The 16,685-nt window shown below is 47.5% G+C and overlaps 2 protein-coding genes across 2 annotated transcripts; one reads left to right on the forward strand and one right to left on the reverse strand.

Moving 5' to 3' along the window:
- The first annotated feature begins 844 nt into the window (after positions 1–844).
- ripor3 (RIPOR family member 3) lies at positions 845–14,383 on the forward strand. The gene is made up of 26 exons (XM_037448389.2): positions 845–963; positions 4,598–4,696; positions 5,152–5,304; positions 5,781–5,859; positions 5,957–5,980; positions 6,082–6,135; positions 6,257–6,406; positions 6,560–6,623; positions 7,019–7,062; positions 7,161–7,286; positions 7,627–7,772; positions 8,608–8,713; positions 9,400–9,521; positions 9,891–10,073; positions 10,150–10,207; positions 10,293–10,568; positions 10,638–10,774; positions 10,876–11,002; positions 11,088–11,217; positions 11,396–11,548; positions 11,978–12,139; positions 12,396–12,598; positions 12,770–12,853; positions 12,921–13,011; positions 13,093–13,237; positions 13,348–14,383. The coding sequence occupies exons 2-25, from the start codon at positions 4,599–4,601 to the stop codon at positions 13,191–13,193; spliced, it is 2,871 nt and encodes a 956-aa protein (XP_037304286.2). The 5' UTR covers positions 845–963; position 4,598; the 3' UTR covers positions 13,194–13,237; positions 13,348–14,383.
- Positions 14,234–16,375, reverse strand: blcap (bladder cancer associated protein). The gene is made up of 2 exons (XM_037448412.2): positions 15,871–16,375; positions 14,234–15,101 (listed from the first exon to the last, which is right to left on the reverse strand). Exon 2 carries the CDS (start codon positions 15,005–15,007, stop codon positions 14,744–14,746), a length of 264 nt encoding a protein of 87 aa, XP_037304309.1. The 5' UTR covers positions 15,008–15,101; positions 15,871–16,375; the 3' UTR covers positions 14,234–14,743.
- Between the last annotated feature and the right edge of the window lie 310 nt (positions 16,376–16,685).

Here is a 16,685-nt window from a genome sequence, read left to right on the forward strand (position 1 = left end):
GTCGTCAGCCCATGATTCGTCAGTCTTATCATTCACGTGACTCGTAAGAAACGACTAAGGACACTAACCGCTCGTGTGACTGATGACACTGACGAGTCACCTGACTGGGGACACTACCGAGTCATGTGACTGACGACACTAACGAGTCACGTGACTGGCAACACTAACGAGTCACGTGACTGGCGACACTAACGAGTCACGTGACTGGCGACACTAACGAGTCACGTGACTGGCAACACTAACGAGTCACGTGACTGGCGACACTAACGAGTCACGTGACTGGCGACACTAACGAGTCACGTGACTCATGACTTACTTGACAAACATTAACCTTCAGAGTTGCAGAGGACACCGTCTCCAGGGTGAAAGTCCTGTGCTTTTGATCATGGTTGCTGTGTTTAGAGAGCTCGTGCTCTGCTAACAAACTCCACAAATAAGAGGACGTTACCCCCCCCCCATAGAGAAGCACAGAGACGACTAGCTGATGGCAGGAGGAGGTGGAGCAGGAGGAGTAGCTGCAGGGGCCGGAAGAGCAGGACATAACTAAACTTCAGAAACCTTTTCACACTTTCAGAAGTGCTGAAAGAGAAGGAGGAGAAAGAAGGAGGAGAAAGAGAAGGAGGAGAAAGAGAAGGAGGAGAAAGAGAAGAAGGAGAAAGAGAAGGAGGAGAAAGGGAAGGAGGAGAAAGAGAAGGAGGAAAATAAAGACACAGAGTAATGCAGAGAGAGAGGAGGACATGTTTCTATTGAAGCTGCTGCGAGACGGAACGCTATCAGGACGGAGCAGACAGCTGCCACCCCCCCCCCCCCCCCCCCCCCCCCACGCACACACACCCACACACACACACACGCACACACACACACGCACACACACACACACACTGAGTGTTGGACATGGGGCAGTCTGGGAAGGTGGACTCGGTGAAGTGACCTCTGGGTACAAGCGGCTCTTCATCCAGTTGGGTGAGTTTAATGAATCATTCAATTCTTCAGTGATTCTAATATCATAGAGTCGGGATCAGGACCTGGTACTAGTCCTGGTCCTGGTTTCCCTCCTGGTTGTGGTGGTGGTTCTGGTCTTACGTGTATCAGAAACAAGTAAAGTAAGGAAGCAATTGTGAAGCGAAAAAAAGAGTTCTGTCTTTATAATTATTATAATAAGGTTGTTGTTACATTGAGCATCAAAACAAACTCATGTTTATGTGGACAGAAAGGTATATATTCTATAATATTATAGTTGTATTAGTCCCCAGTAGATGAAGTAATGTGTGTGACTTTATAATCATCACATTACCTCATATCTGCTGCTGAGTAACATCAGGCGCTTCTAATAGAAAGACTTCTTATAGAAGTCTATGAGACCTCAAAGCCCCCCCCAGCCACCCGGGGGGGGCTCAACATGTCAGCGCGTCCTCCACATGAGACGCCCTGAGGTTCAGACACCCTGACCTCCAGAAGAGGGGACACACACGCAAACATACACACTCATGCTTCTATTTATTGTATATTGTAGTTTGTGGATTTATATTTTTATGTTTCTTACTCCCCCCCCTCTCTGGATCTCAGATCCCCTGTGATCACCTCTAAATTACTTTTACTGCTCTTGTTGGATTTTATCCCTTTTCCAAGTCAACAGAACTCATAAAATACAGATTTTGGAATGGTATTAGAAGAACTAATGGTTACCTTAGTCATGTGATCGATCAAATCGATCGATCACAGAGACTCACACATTTGTTCTCAAGCTGTTTGAGTCCAGTTCAACACCACCTCTGGCTCTTTTGGGAGGGGTCAGAGGTCACATATGACTCATGTCCCAGGGGAGTGAAACTATGCTGTTCAAGATGGAGGCTCACACACAGACACACACACACACACACATGCATACAAAGGCATGCACACAGATGTTCACATTTGATGACTTTATCTGAATGGTCTGAAAACAAAAAAACACAACTGAGGACAACAGGTTTGATTTAAGCAACAATGCATATGAATTAAATACAGTATAGTCATGTGACCATAGTGAACGTCTTGTAGTGTTACAGTATAGTCATGTGACCATAGTGAACGTCTTGTAGTGTTACAGTATAGTCATGTGACCATAGTGAACGTCTTGTAGTGTTACAGTATAGTCATGTGACCATAGTGAACGTCTTGTAGTGTTACAGTATAGTCATGTGACCATAGTAAATGTCGTGTGGTGTTACAGCACAGTCATTTGTAATGTTTTCAAAGTATTCTAGAGAAGAGCCAAGTTGTTTTATTTCCTCTTTGTTGGTCTGCTTCTCTCCAAGTTGTTCTGCAGGGTTCCTCTCTGTGTTCATTGAAACCAGTACAGGGATCAAACGACTCTGAAGTAACTTGATCTTGTAAATCTATTGACATAAACTCTTTACACGCAACGTATCTCTGTAGATGCAAACTTCTAGCTTCATAAACAGATGCAAAAACACACACACACACATCTGTGTGAACATCTGCTGATGAACATAATCACATCAGATTACCTTTTTCAATAAACAGCTTGAACTATGTGTGTGATGTGGAATGAGGAAGTAGATCCACATGTTTATGTTTTCAAGAACAACTGGGAAGAGGAGGAGGAGGAGGAAGAGGCGGAGGAGGGAGAAGAAAAGGGAGAATAAAAGGGGTGGATAGCGAGGTGCAGGGAGAGGAGGTGAAGGAGGAGGAGGATACATTACATTACATGTCATTTAGCTGATGCTTTTATCCAAAGCGACTTACAATAATGGGGAGGAGGAGGGAGAGGAGGGAGGGACCCACTTATAGTGGTGCTACCTAGTGCAGGTGTAGTGGGTACAGGAGCTACCTAGTGCAGGTGTAGTGGGTACAGGAGCTACCTAGTGCAGGTGTAGTGGGTACAGGTGCTACCTAGTGCAGGTGTAGTGGGTACAGGTGCTACCTAGTGCAGGTGTAGTGGGTACAGGTGCTATCTAGTGCAGGTGTAGTGGGTACAGGAGCTACCTAGTGCAGGTGTAGTGGGTACAGGAGCTACCTAGTGCAGGTGTAGTGGGTACAGGTGCTACCTAGTGCAGGTGTAGTGGGTACAGGTGCTACCTAGTGCAGGTGTAGTGGGTACAGGTGCTATCTAGTGCAGGTGTAGTGGGTACAGGAGCTACCTAGTGCAGGTGTAGTGGGTACAGGTGCTACCTAGTGCAGGTGTAGTGGGTACAGGTGCTATCTAGTGCAGGTGTAGTGGGTACAGGTGCTATCTAGTGCAGGTGTAGTGGGTACAGGTGCTACCTAGTGCAGGTGTAGTGGGTACAGGTGCTATCTAGTGCAGGTGTAGTGGGTACAGGAGCTACATAGTGCAGGTGTAGTGGGTACAGGAGCTACCTAGTGCAGGTGTAGTGGGTACAGGTGCTACCTAGTGCAGGTGTAGTGGGTACAGGAGCTACTTAGTGCAGGTGTAGTGGGTACAGGAGCTACCTAGTGCAGGTGTAGTGGGTACAGGTGCTACCTAGTGCAGGTGTAGTGGGTACAGGAGCTACCTAGTGCAGGTGTAGTGGGTACAGGAGCTACATAGTGCAGGTGTAGTGGGTACAGGTGCTATCTAGTGCAGGTGTAGTGGGTACAGGTGCTATCTAGTGCAGGTGTAGTGGGTACAGGAGCTACCTAGTGCAGGTGTAGTGGGTACAGGAGCTACCTAGTGCAGGTGTAGTGGGTACAGGAGCTACCTAGTGCAGGTGTAGTGGGTACAGGAGCTACCTAGTGCAGGTGTAGTGGGTACAGGTGCTACCTAGTGCAGGTGTAGTGGGTACAGGTGCTACCTAGTGCAGGTGTAGTGGGTACAGGTGCTATCTAGTGCAGGTGTAGTGGGTACAGGAGCTACATAGTGCAGGTGTAGTGGGTACAGGAGCTACCTAGTGCAGGTGTAGTGGGTACAGGTGCTATCTAGTGCAGGTGTAGTGGGTACAGGAGCTACATAGTGCAGGTGTAGTGGGTACAGGAGCTACCTAGTGCAGGTGTAGTGGGTACAGGTGCTACCTAGTGCAGGTGTAGTGGGTACAGGAGCTACCTAGTGCAGGTGTAGTGGGTACAGGTGCTACCTAGTGCAGGTGTAGTGGGTACAGGTGCTACCTAGTGCAGGTGTAGTGGGTACAGGAGCTACCTAGTGCAGGTGTAGTGGGTACAGGTGCTATCTAGTGCAGGTGTAGTGGGTACAGGAGCTACATAGTGCAGGTGTAGTGGGTACAGGAGCTACCTAGTGCAGGTGTAGTGGGTACAGGTGTGTTTTAGCTGTAGAGGCTTTCTGCGGCAGGGATGAACAGACCAAGTGTTGGATGTAGACTGGACTGTATTAATCCAGGTAGAGTTAGACCAGGTCCTGGATGCAGACTGGACCTTATCTGCACTGTACGCATGTTTTTGAGCGTTATCTGATGTGTGTTGAGTGGAAGTGGGAATAGATACACAATAACAAAAGGTGACTGGCGTTCATTACAACGTTAAACGCTTGGATCCAGCGTTGGTCCATGCAAGAAGATTCTGGTTAGTTTTGTTAAAAAGTAAAAAGAAGTGACAGGAGAATATTGTCACAGATAAATAATTTAATTAAATTGCCTCTCTCCAGGATGTCGGTGAAGCTGCGATTCGACTCTCCCTCTGACGGACGGTTGGTCCACAGGAGCCGCTCCTTCACTGGGATCAGCTCTCTGACTGGACGACAGAGGTGATTGACAGCCCTGACAGCCAATGAGACACAGATAACACAGAGACAAGATTAGTTGTGTAAAAGCTCTTAAGAGAAGTTGAGATTTGTATTTGTATAGCACCTGTACCCTGTTCCACACACTTTACACCATCGTCATTCCTGAATGAAGAAATGAGTGACAGATGTAACCAGTCAGTCCCACAAGGAGGAACTACGTTTCAACAAAGGAATCCACTGTTTCTCCTCTTAAACATGCACACACAGACACACACACACACTGACACACACTGACACACACACACACACTGACAGAGACAACAAACATCACACAGCATGAAAAGTGCATAATTACAGGATGTCTACTAAAGCCGAGAGAAGCTTTATTCTGAGAGGAATGTGTGTGTCTGTGTGTGTTGGACAATCTGTGTCTAACATCTCACTCTGGGTCTTTGTGTACATAATTCTGTTTCCAGGCCCTGTGTTCGTAACTCTCTCCGCTCCAAAGCCACGACGGGGGGTAAATCTCCCAGAATGCACCTGTCTCCTGGTACCGGGGTCACGGCCATTTGGTCCCTGCAGCCAGAGCAGGTGGATCGGGTCTTCAAAGCGCTACGCCAAGGACTCAAGTATGTGGATAAGATTATTTTATGTCCCTATTTGTAACTGGCCTAGAAGGGGTTAGAGACCAAAACAAACACCAACATTCACTCACAAACACTCACATGGCTTCCATGTGAGAGTCTTTACAGCGAGGGTGGTCAGGCAATCAGAACAAATATCACAGAAATGAAAGAAAACAAACAAAATGGCTTTTCTAGCTCCATCAAAACCAAATTACATTATATAACACTAGTGTGACCCGACACAGAAGATCAACTTGGTGGTGGTGGACTTCGTGTCCTCGTGTCCACCACCTCTCACCACAAAGAAACAAGCATCCAAAGAGCGCCCAGGTGGACAGGAAGTGACAAAAGAAAACAGGACACACGCACATGAGGTTACATTAGAGAATAAATCTCAGGAAGCATGAGCTTCATGGGGGAACAAATGTAGAGGAGCAATGATGACAAGACAGGAGTTAATGAATGGACCCTGTCTGCAGAGAACATCTGGAGGGTCACCAGGCTGAGATGGACTTCCTGTCCTCACAGCAGAGGACAACCCGGAGGAACTCCAGACTGGTGAGGAGAAGGAGGAGGAGGAGGAGGAGGATGGTGATATAGATGTTGATGAGGAGGAGGACGATGATGATAATGATGTAATTTAATCTTTTTCCAGGCCTTTCTCTATGATCTAGAGAAGGTAATTCCTGCACCATATTTAATATTATATATATGAATGTTATATTCCTCAAGAGATCAATGGATAATATGATGTGTTGACATGAATATTGTATTCCTCAGGAGATCAGAACCTTGGAGAGATACATACGGAAACTTGAATTTCAGCTCAGTAAGGTAAAACCTCTCATCTCTGGAGCTTTAGTTGATGGACCTGTTGCCGTAGTAACGGTTGGCTGTGGACAGGTGAAGCAGCAGGATGAACTGTGCTGACGGAGGTGTGTGGTGGTGTCTGTAGGTGGAGGAGCTACACGAGACCTATTGGGTCCAGTGGAGACTCTGTGAAGGGGCGGGAAACATGAAGAGGGCCTTCAGCCTGTCTCCGTCCTCCAGAGCCTCCAGAGACAGCCTGCTGGAGCTCAGCCGCAGCCAGCGCCTCAGTGTGCAGGTAGCTCCACCTGGGCTGGTCACATGTGTACATGTAGACACACAAATATATATATTTATAAATATGGTGAAGTAGCTCACGTATCTGCACTGTGCGGAGGAACATCATGGTTGTGTTGTGGATGCAACGTTTCTCTGTGACTTTGTTCTGCAGGAGATGTCAGTGATGGAGGAAGAGTTAGGGATCCTCCTGGGAGAGCTACACATCAAAATGAAGGGTACACACACCGCACTCACTACACACAATAATAACACACTATAACACTATCCTTTGACACCAAATTGAATGAATCAAGTTATAAAGTTATTATTAGGTTCTGTAGCTCTCTGCTGGTCTGCTTCTTCCTCAAGGTCTTGAAGTTTTGAAGGTCTTGAGGTTCTTTAAACTCTTGAGGGTCTTGAAGGTTCTGAAGGACCTATTGGTTTTTTACAGTGTCTTTTTCTCCATCACCAAGGTTCTCTTCAGGCTCCTGGCCTCATTTCATGAGCACACACTTGTTATTTTATCCTCTTCTGGTAAAGAATTCAAGTTGAATGAACATAGATGTTGTGAATGTGCATCGTGTTATTAGATCAAGGTTATTATTGATCACACATGTGATGCAACCTGCAGGTCTGATCGGCTTCGCTCGGCTTTGCCCCGGAGACCAGTACGAGGTGAGAAACATCTTCATCATCATCATCTTCATCACTAAAAAGAGTCAGAGGTGAGGAAACTGATCGGCTGACGCAGCGTGATGGTGTCACATGACCAGGTGGCGGTGCGTCTGGGCCGGCGGCGCTGGAGGATCAGAGGGAGGATCGAGTCTGACAACACGCAGGCCTGGGACGAGGAGGAGGTGGTCTTCCTCCCGCACATACGCCACAACTTTGAGATCAAGGTGACACACACACAATACCCACAATGCCTAGTGTCTGTTCTGCTGGAACGCCACGGGGCACTTTGCTCACGTCCTGTACGTGAAGAATGTAAACGTCAACTTGCAGTGAAGTAGAAGGGAAGTCAAAACTACAACAACCAGAATGCACTGGGTTCATCCAGTGTGGGTGATTCATACAGTAGTTATTGAATAATATCATGTTTAGTAATGTACGATAACATTCTACAGAGTGAGTGATCCTATTTGTATACTTTTAGTAATAGTAGTAGGATTTATAGTGTGGTATCTCCACTCCTCATTGGTTGCTCCTCATGTCAGCTGACCTGCTGATTCCTCCTAGGTGACGGAGGCCAAGGGTTTGGGTTGGCTGCTGGTCGGCACGGTAACGTGTGCCAGCGCCGACTTCTTGGTGGCGAGGCCGCAGCTGATGATGGTGGACGTCACGGAGCTGGGAACCATCAAGCTGCAGCTGGAGGTCACCTGGAAGTACGCACACACATGCACACGCACACAGAGGACACAAAGGATCATGGGAAGGATCATGAATCACTCTGCTGCCCACAGAGGACAGAAACTGTACCGTCAAATATGAGAGTGAGGCTGAGTTCTGATTGGATGTCAGTCGTGTGACTCATTACATCACATGTCATTTAGCTGACGCTTTAATCCAAAGTGACACTGCATTATAACACATGCGTTACATTTTGCCTGGGGAGCAACTAGGGGTCAGGGGTCAGGGACACTACTACACATCAGTAGCACTCATCACATGACTGACGTGAAACCTGGTTCTAAAAGAGGAGAATGTACCACTTGTACCTGTAGATGGGTCTGATGTTTGTAATTGTACATGTAGATGGGTCTGATGTGTGTACTTGTGCCTTTAGATGGGTCTGATGTGTGTACTTGTACCTGTAGATGGGTCTGATGTGTGTACTTGTGCCTTTAGATGGGTCTGATGTGTGTACTTGTACATGTAGATGGGTCTGATGTTTGTACTTGTACATGTAGATGGGTCTGATGTGTGTACTTGTACATGTAGATGGGTCTGATGTGTGTACTTGTACATGTAGATGGGTCTGATGTGTGTACTTGTACATGTAGATGGGTCTGATGTGTGTACTTGTACCTGTAGATGGGTCTGATGTGTGTACTTGTACATGTAGATGGGTCTGATGTGTGTACTTGTGCCTTTAGATGGGTCTGATGTGTGTACTTGTACCTGTAGATGGGTCTGATGTGTGTACTTGTGCCTTTAGATGGGTCTGATGTGTGTACTTGTACCTGTAGATGGGTCTGATGTGTGTACTTGTACTTGCAGTCCCTTTGACTCTGAGAGGATGAGGCCTTTGGTGTCCAGCAGGAAGATTTCACTTCACAGCTGGACGGCACCGAGTACCCCGTCCTTAACCGAGAAGTATTTCATGGTAAGTAAACACTAACACACACACACACACACACACACACACACACACACACACACTAGTACACGGTGCTGCAGTCTGATGTGTTTCTATAGTTCAACAGAAAGTCATCATTACTGGTTTCCTCACGTCAAGGGGTCAAGGAAAGATGGTTAGGAGAGTTGATGAGGAGTTAGGAAAGGACAAGGCGGCGTTTAGGGACACTTCCACTGAGCTGCGTAGTCTGCTGCGGCTCCAAAGAAGCATCTGAGATGCCTTCATGTGTCGTTACAGTGTGAGTCATCCAGACGACACAACCAGCTTCAAAGTGAAACTATATTAACATTCATGAGTTACTCACATGATCTGCGTTTCTACGTCATTTCTTGTGAAATCTTGTGTAACCCTAACCCGGACCAATGATACGTCACTATGTAAATAGTGCTGCCCCAAGGAATTCTGGGACACAACTATCTCCTTCCCCTTCGTAAAGCGGGGTCCGGTGGTTCCTAGGAGGCATTGAAGCTCCAGAGGTGAAGTACTTCCGGGTCATTTCACTCAGTGAGGAACCTTCCTAAGAACATTCGACAATTCAAATCCAGCCCATAAAGAAACTCTACCACGGTCACATGACCCATGTTAGCCTCTCCACGTCCTGCATGTAGACTGTAACATAAACTCCTCCTCCTCCTCCTCCTCTTCTTCTCAAGTCGATGATGAAGGAGCACGGTTCTCTCCCGTCTCTGGTGAACAAAGGTCGACCAATGAGAGGAGGCGTGTCTCTGATCAGCTACCTATCCCACCTGGACCACCGAGCGCCGAGCGCCTACAGGTAACAGTACTGTCACCAGACAGGAAGACAAGACGGTATCAAATAAAATACAATACTAGATATAAAATAAACAATTTAAAAATAAAGGATAAGAAAGAATTTAAATTAAAAATAAAACGTTAAAAAGTGCCCCACTCTACACTGTGTGGTGAGTGTAAGTTAAAGAGTGTGAAGGGAGTGACACAGAACATCATTCATGATGTCTAATGGAGGGTCCAGGTCTCTCTGATGCTCCCCGGACTTCCAACAGATCCAGAGCTTCCTCCTTCTCCTCTTCCTTCTCCTCCTCCGCTTCTTCCTCTTCTTCTTCTGCTCCTCCTGTAAAGTGGTGTCATCAGTCACAGTTTGACTCATTTCAATTGTGTCCAGTCTCAGCTTCCCCTCCAGCCACAGTGTGGGAGGGAGCCAGAACCAGCTGTCCCCCTTGGGTATCTCAGAGGAGGGGGAGGAGAAGCAGAGGAGGAAGAGGAGGGAGGAGGGAGAGGAGGAGTGGGGGAGTGTGTTAGATCCTCCCTCTGCGGCAGTAGAGAGTCAAACAGCTTCACATCAGAGGTGATTGATGTCTTTTACCTTCTAGACGTGAACATGCAGACATCTGAAGGTCTCTGAAGGTCTCTCTGCCTTCCAGGTCCAGCACCCCTGACCTCCTGAGGAAGACCCGAGACCAGGACCTCCTCCGTGTGCGGGTGAACCCCCTCCCTTTCTGTGTGTCTTTCACATCTCCAGAGGAGCATCTTGACTCCTGGTTTTAATCTTCACCCGTTGTTGCAGGACTCCCCAGGAGGTCAGGACTTCTGTGATCCCGCCCCCCCGCAACTCCCCACTCAGCCCGTGGCCGTAAGCCCCTCCTCTCCTGACGTAAGCCCCTCCTCTCCTGACGTAAGCCCCTCCTCTCCTGACGTAAGCTCCTCCTCTCGCCGGGCCCAGGCTGCCCGGCTGGGAGCTCTGATGGAGGAGCTAGAGAAGATGTTGAGGAACCAGAGCTGCTCTGAGAAGGAGCTCCTGGGTCTGGACCAACAAGTCCTGCACCTGGCTACCATCCTGAAGGTATCTGCGCGTACTTCTGTACACACAGGTGTGTTCTACGTGTTTTTCAACACGCATGCTCTCCCTCAGAACAACCTCTCTGTGCTGAGAGTCTCGGAGGAAGAGGAGGAGACGCTCGCAGTGGAAGAAGTCCTGGGCAGCTTTGACTTCTTGTCACATGGTGATGACACTTCCTGTCCGGGAAGCCTGAGACTGAAGGACAGGAGGTGAGTTATTGATCAGTAATCAATAGACGACACCGGCGCCTTAACGCTTTAACTTCTCCTCTTCGTCTCCCCTGGGTCTCCGCTCTGTGTCCATCTGCCAGCCCCATGAAGACACCCCGCCAATCAGCTACTGAGGAGGACTCGGCCGTCGCCCCGCTGACTTCTGGGAATTGGGGTCTGGACCAGGCTTTGGAGATACATCTGGAAACATGTCGCGTCCTGCTACAGGTAGACTGTGAGCTACGTCCTTATTGGTCTGACGAGTGTCTCCTTCTTTGTGGTCCCCTGATTAACGTCCCCTACGTCTCCTCAGATGGTAGCAGAGACCGACTTCATCCCGTCCAGGAAGGAGCTGCTGCAGGAAGTGTCTCTGCAGGCTGAGGTCCTGCAGAAGATAAGCCATGTACTGCTAGAGGAGGACAGAGGGGTCTCTGCTGGGGACAGTGAGTGGACACCTGTCTGTCTCTAAGCGCATTATTATTTAGCATTGAATATAATAAATCATAAATATTGATCTTCTGTTCATATGGATCATAGTGTCAGTGGTTATATTCTATCCCATCTTCATGATCAGGAGCTGATCAATACCTTTGGTCACATGCTCCCTGTGCTCCTCCCCAGTCCTCCCAAGGGAGGTGCGGGCCTTCTGGGATGACTGCGCGACGGGGGTTGGCTCCTCCCCTTTCTGCTGCGACTCCGCCCGCTTCTGCAGGACGCTGAAGAAACGCTTCACCCACAAGGTGGAGGCCAAGGAGCCGGGCCAGTCGGACAAAGGTGAGCTCCTCCTCCCCGTCGCCATGGTTACTCACAGAGTAACTCCCACAATGCCTTGCAACTCAGCTGATGAGCAGTATTGTTGCTTGAGTTTGGTTCATTATTGTAGTTTTTGTATTAGGGCCATGTCCCCTTTATTAATATTATGGGATGTTTCTGAGCTCAGAACATACAACACAACACAATATCAGGGACAAATTTATAATAGAAAAAGACAAAAAGTAATCAAATATTGGGAATGAAAATCAGATTTTTAAAATGTGTATTGATGAATGTTTAGAATCTAAATGAAACCAGAGGAGAACTAACGAAGCACCTCCTGATCCCACATCACTGAGCTCAACTCCTCCTTCCCCATCCTTCCTCCTCCGTTTCCTCCCCTTTCTATTCCTCCTTTCTTCCCTACTCCACCGGCTCCCCCCCCCCCAGTGTTCTCCCACCTCCTGCAGGAGGTGCAGGCCTCCAGCCGCGTGTTGCCCAGCCCTCCTCCCTGCAGCCCAGAGGCAGTGACTCTGTTCCAGCTGTTTGTGTATCTGAGGAGATGGAAGCTGCAGGATCTAGGAGGTCACATCTCACGTCTGTCCAGAGAAGGTTCCGTCTCCATGATGATCATTCTAGTTATTATTATTATTAATGTTTGGACCACAAACTACTTTGATCCTAAGTGGGCCAGAGGTCTGGGGGGGGGGGTCAATTAGGGAGAGCAGCTGTTTACATACCGGCTGTTATAGTAGTTAAATATTATCCTGCAGGCCAAAGATAATTCCTCCTACATAACACCAGGCGGGTGGAGATTGAAGCTTTACGGACTTCAATCATTTGCCTTTTGGCCTCTATTGTGTTTCAGAGTACATCCTGTCCGCCCTGAGAAGCCCCAAAAAGAGGCGGGCTCTAAATAAGCTGAGGCGGAGTAACATCACAGAGCTCCTCCCACTAAGATGCACGCTGCAGACTCTGGCGGCGCTGCAGCTCCACTTCAACCACAAAGTCTGCAAGGCCGCAGCCAGCTGTTTGTGCAGAGCTGCAGGCTGCAGGGCCTTCAGGAGCCAGGTAAACTACTCCAGATGTTTAACTTGTTAGCTTAGCACGCTAACGGCTATATGTGCAGAGCAAGAATTAAAGAATTAACGTACACCAGATGTTCACCATGCTACCTTAGTCTCTTTGCATGCTAAGATGTTTGTCCCCATTCTCCTCTTCTTCCTCCTCCTCTTCCTCCAGGCCATAGTTTACTACACACAGAGTTTGAGGAGCTCTGATGTTCTGATCCAACATGGCTCCTGTCTGGCTCTTAAATGCCTCAAGGTGAGCTTCTCACATCTCTCACACACTCACACACACATTCCTTGTATATAATGTGTGTGTTTCCTAGGCGACAGAGAGTGCTGACCTCATAGCAGACTTGTGGAGATCAGCTGATGAAGATCTTTGCTGCACCGCCAGAGAAACTGTCCTCTCCTTTGGTAAATAAACACTAATAACTTCTTCCCTCAGTAGTAATCAATCAGAGTGTTGATCTAGGATCCACATCTGTCCGTGTGCAGGTAAGAAGGGCTACCTGGCCTTCCAGAGGATGGACCAGATGCACACAGAGATGCTGGAAGAGGCCTACCACAACCAGGAGACAGAGAGCACCTTCCTGTAGGACATTGAAGAGGTCTTTCTTCTGAAAGACGGTGCTGGGTGAAGGTACCTTCACAAGCTGATGGCAGATGTTTGAGACCTGACGCGTTACTTTAGAGGAGGACTGACCTCAAAGGGCCATCTGTTTGTTTTGATCATGAATTTATTCATTTTAGAAAGAAACAAAGCTGCGAAGGTCCAGGTTACGGCGCAGAAACATGGTGGAGCTGATGAGATGGTTTGTCTCAGGCACAACATTTGGAAATAGAAATATTACTTTATGCTCTTGATCTTCCACCAAATGAGCTGGAATTCAGTTCTGCTTATCAATTTATATGGATATAAGCATTTATTTTGTCTCAGAATGCTGTATTCATTTAAACTCTATAAAATCACATCTTAACGATTTTGGCAGAAGAATTAACAAGCAGCCTTTAGTCCATGAGGCAGTTTTTGTCATAACTGTGATAAAAAGTGTAATAACTCCCTCAATACTTTATTTGGACACCTTGTTTTCTGAAGGATAAAGGGGAACCATTGTGCTATAATGTGGAATATCAATATATATGTTAGTGGCTAATAAATAAATGAATAAAAAACTCCCCTTCAGGGTATCACCATAAAACTCATCCAGGTCAAAGGTCAGGACGTGAACTCTTTGATGGAGTGAAGCAGAACACCAGGTGACGTTTCCAAATAGAAATGTAGGCCCATTTGTGTGTGTGTATATATATATATAGTATATTATATAGAGTATTATACACTATATCATTCAATGATGGTCGATAAATTCAAATAAATCACGTTAGGTCTTTTTGGGGGAAATTAAAAAAACCACCCTAGGAATCCCCTGATTGTTTGAGATCTTACAGATATCTCTAATCTGTGTGTTTACTGCTGGATGAAATGTGCAGCTTGCTACTGATTTTTTTGAAGAAATTATGTACAGAAGTTTTTTACACATTTGCTAGCTGTGTTTGGAATTATTTTTATGACTGTTAAGTTTGATCTGCTTACTGGTCCACCACACGACTCAACTAGCCTAAAAATACCTTTTTAATGACAAGTTGAGAGAAACATTTATTTAAATTAAAACCAGAGCAATAATGCAGCAGTACACACAATTTCCTTTGAATGAATTAAAATGCATTTTTGAACACAAAAAAAAAGAAAAGCAACCCATGCAGAAGAAAAACCAACCAACAAAAACCAGCTAGGACGAGAGGGGCATTGTGGGTAATACGTCATGTGACGAGCGGTCGTTGATTGTCCAGAGGCCGCCGCGTGACACCAACGGAGAACAAAGCAAGCACGGAACCGCCATGGTGACCACAAACAAACATGGCCACCGGAGGCGCCTCAGGCCTCCTGCAGTTTGTCTTTGTGAAGGAAACACGGCGCTCAGCTGCTCGCCACCTGTGGGACGCGGGTACAGCGTCTCCTGGCCTACTCGTTACCCCCAGCATTCCAGAAGCATGTCCATGATCCTCCAGTAGGCCAATGCACCCCCCCCCCCCTCCCCCGACACCTCCATCATGTCAGAAGAACCCCTCCCCCCCGCAGCCTTAACTCCTAGGTCCCAACAATGGCCGGGTCGTGGGCGGCGTGCGGCAGCGCCGTGTCCTGGCAGTGGTACAGGAAGCAGTTTCCCCAGCAGCTGTAGCAGATGAGGAAGAGCGCGGCGAGGAAGACGAGGGCGCAGATGGTGCAAGGCTTCCTCTCCAGGAGGAAGCTCAGCAGGTAGAAGCCCATGAACATGGAGTGGTTGAACCACAGCGCCGGGTTCAGCGGCTTGGGGATGAGCAGCACGGGGAGCAGCCACTGGAGGCAGTACATGGCGCCTGTGGGACGGGTTTCTTTATGTGGGGGCAGGTCAGAACCCGACCTTAGAGGAGGTCAGAGGTCACGGTTGTCAGGTCATCCCAGGACACTACAAAGGGACAGAAGTGAACAGGTTTGAGTGGATCCAACAGTTACTCCACAGAGACGTGGTTACAGTCCATTTCCTGTCACGTATGCCGTGTACATCAGTCTACCGAGGAGTCCGGGATCAAACCACCAACCCCGTGACGTGAGGGCGGCCAGCCTTAAATGCAGATCTCTGCAACCGGAGAACTGGCTCCAGCTGGATCAAGACAAAGCAGAGCAGCTGCTGCCTTCCACTCTGCTCATGTTACTCCGGCTCAAGGCAGCGGGTAGTTATCAGCACAGTGGGGAAAAACTAGTTAGTGGACGGGGAAAGAGCCACTAAACGTACATGTCGTCATGTTTGGGATGTATTTACACCACACGCATCGTGAAACGTCACATCACAACTAGCGTTAGAACACGTGGGACCAGCTCGTTAATTCGGTGCGACACGCCGCGTTAGCTTTTAACGAGTTTAAACATTTATACACAGAACCGTGTCGCTTTTGTAGCAGTGACCCTTTAGCTCTCTGCTCGGTTAGATGCTAGGTTATGAAGCTAAAGTAGCTCCGCTGTGAAGCTAACACGTTACATGACGTCTGGTTGTTTATTAACAGACGTCCACTGGAGACTAAAGAACTGCACGTATCGGCAGTTAGCTGGCGAGCTAGCTAGCTTAGCCTTACACACGAACGATTTAGCAAGCCTATTGCAGCGTTGCCTCTGACGTAGTACAGCTAACTGTCAATCAACGCGTCTGTAGTTGTGTTAGAAGAATAAAGTCAACAAACCTGACATATTTTAGGGCTCGTTCTCACCAGAGAGTGACCATCACCACCACCTCCGGCTCGGCTGCCGACTGCGTACGTAGCATGCTAGCTGCTCACACAAGCTAACGAGCGCTAGCGGTGCCTCGAAGGACCCCTGGTGAGGTTGTCGACGTGCTGCCTGATTAATTTGCACTCAGCCGTTTATCTAGTAATGCGCCGCAGTGTGGTGAATATTCAGATCCTTTGATCGAGGAAAAGTACTAGTACCACGGGGCAGAAATACTGTAAAAGTATCCATAGGAAATGTTACCAACGGAAATGTGGGAAAGTATAATCAGGAATATCCTATTCAAAAGTCGCATATTTAGTGCAGACGGTCAAAAGGTACACGGACCAGAAAAAATAGATCACCTTTATTTCATTTTATTTTGTAGAGCCCAAAATTGCAAATTACGAATTAGCCTCCGATTTACAGTCTGTCCCGAAACCCTCACAAGGGCAAAGGAAAAACTCCCCAAAACATGAAACCCCTTCAACGGGGATAAATAGGAAGAGAGCTCAGTGAGGGAGGAGGGTCACGTGTCCACAACGAACCAGTAAGAGTCCATCACATTCAGTTCCTCCGACGGAGATCATTCAAATGTACATTTCATTATGGTGACTCGTGTATTAACGTGAAAAGAGGATATTTCCTTTGTGATGATTTTTGAAAGGCGATTTATTCAACAATTAGTAAAACCATTATTTATTTTTTCAATTTACTAATCAGTTCATCCATGTTTTTGTTTGTTTGACTGACGGGACTCATTTAAGTCATGTATTTTATTCTAATAGTA

Source organism: Pungitius pungitius, chromosome 8 (genome assembly GCF_949316345.1).
Source record: "Pungitius pungitius chromosome 8, fPunPun2.1, whole genome shotgun sequence".
In the NCBI taxonomy this organism is placed as follows: Eukaryota; Metazoa; Chordata; class Actinopteri; order Perciformes; family Gasterosteidae; genus Pungitius; species Pungitius pungitius.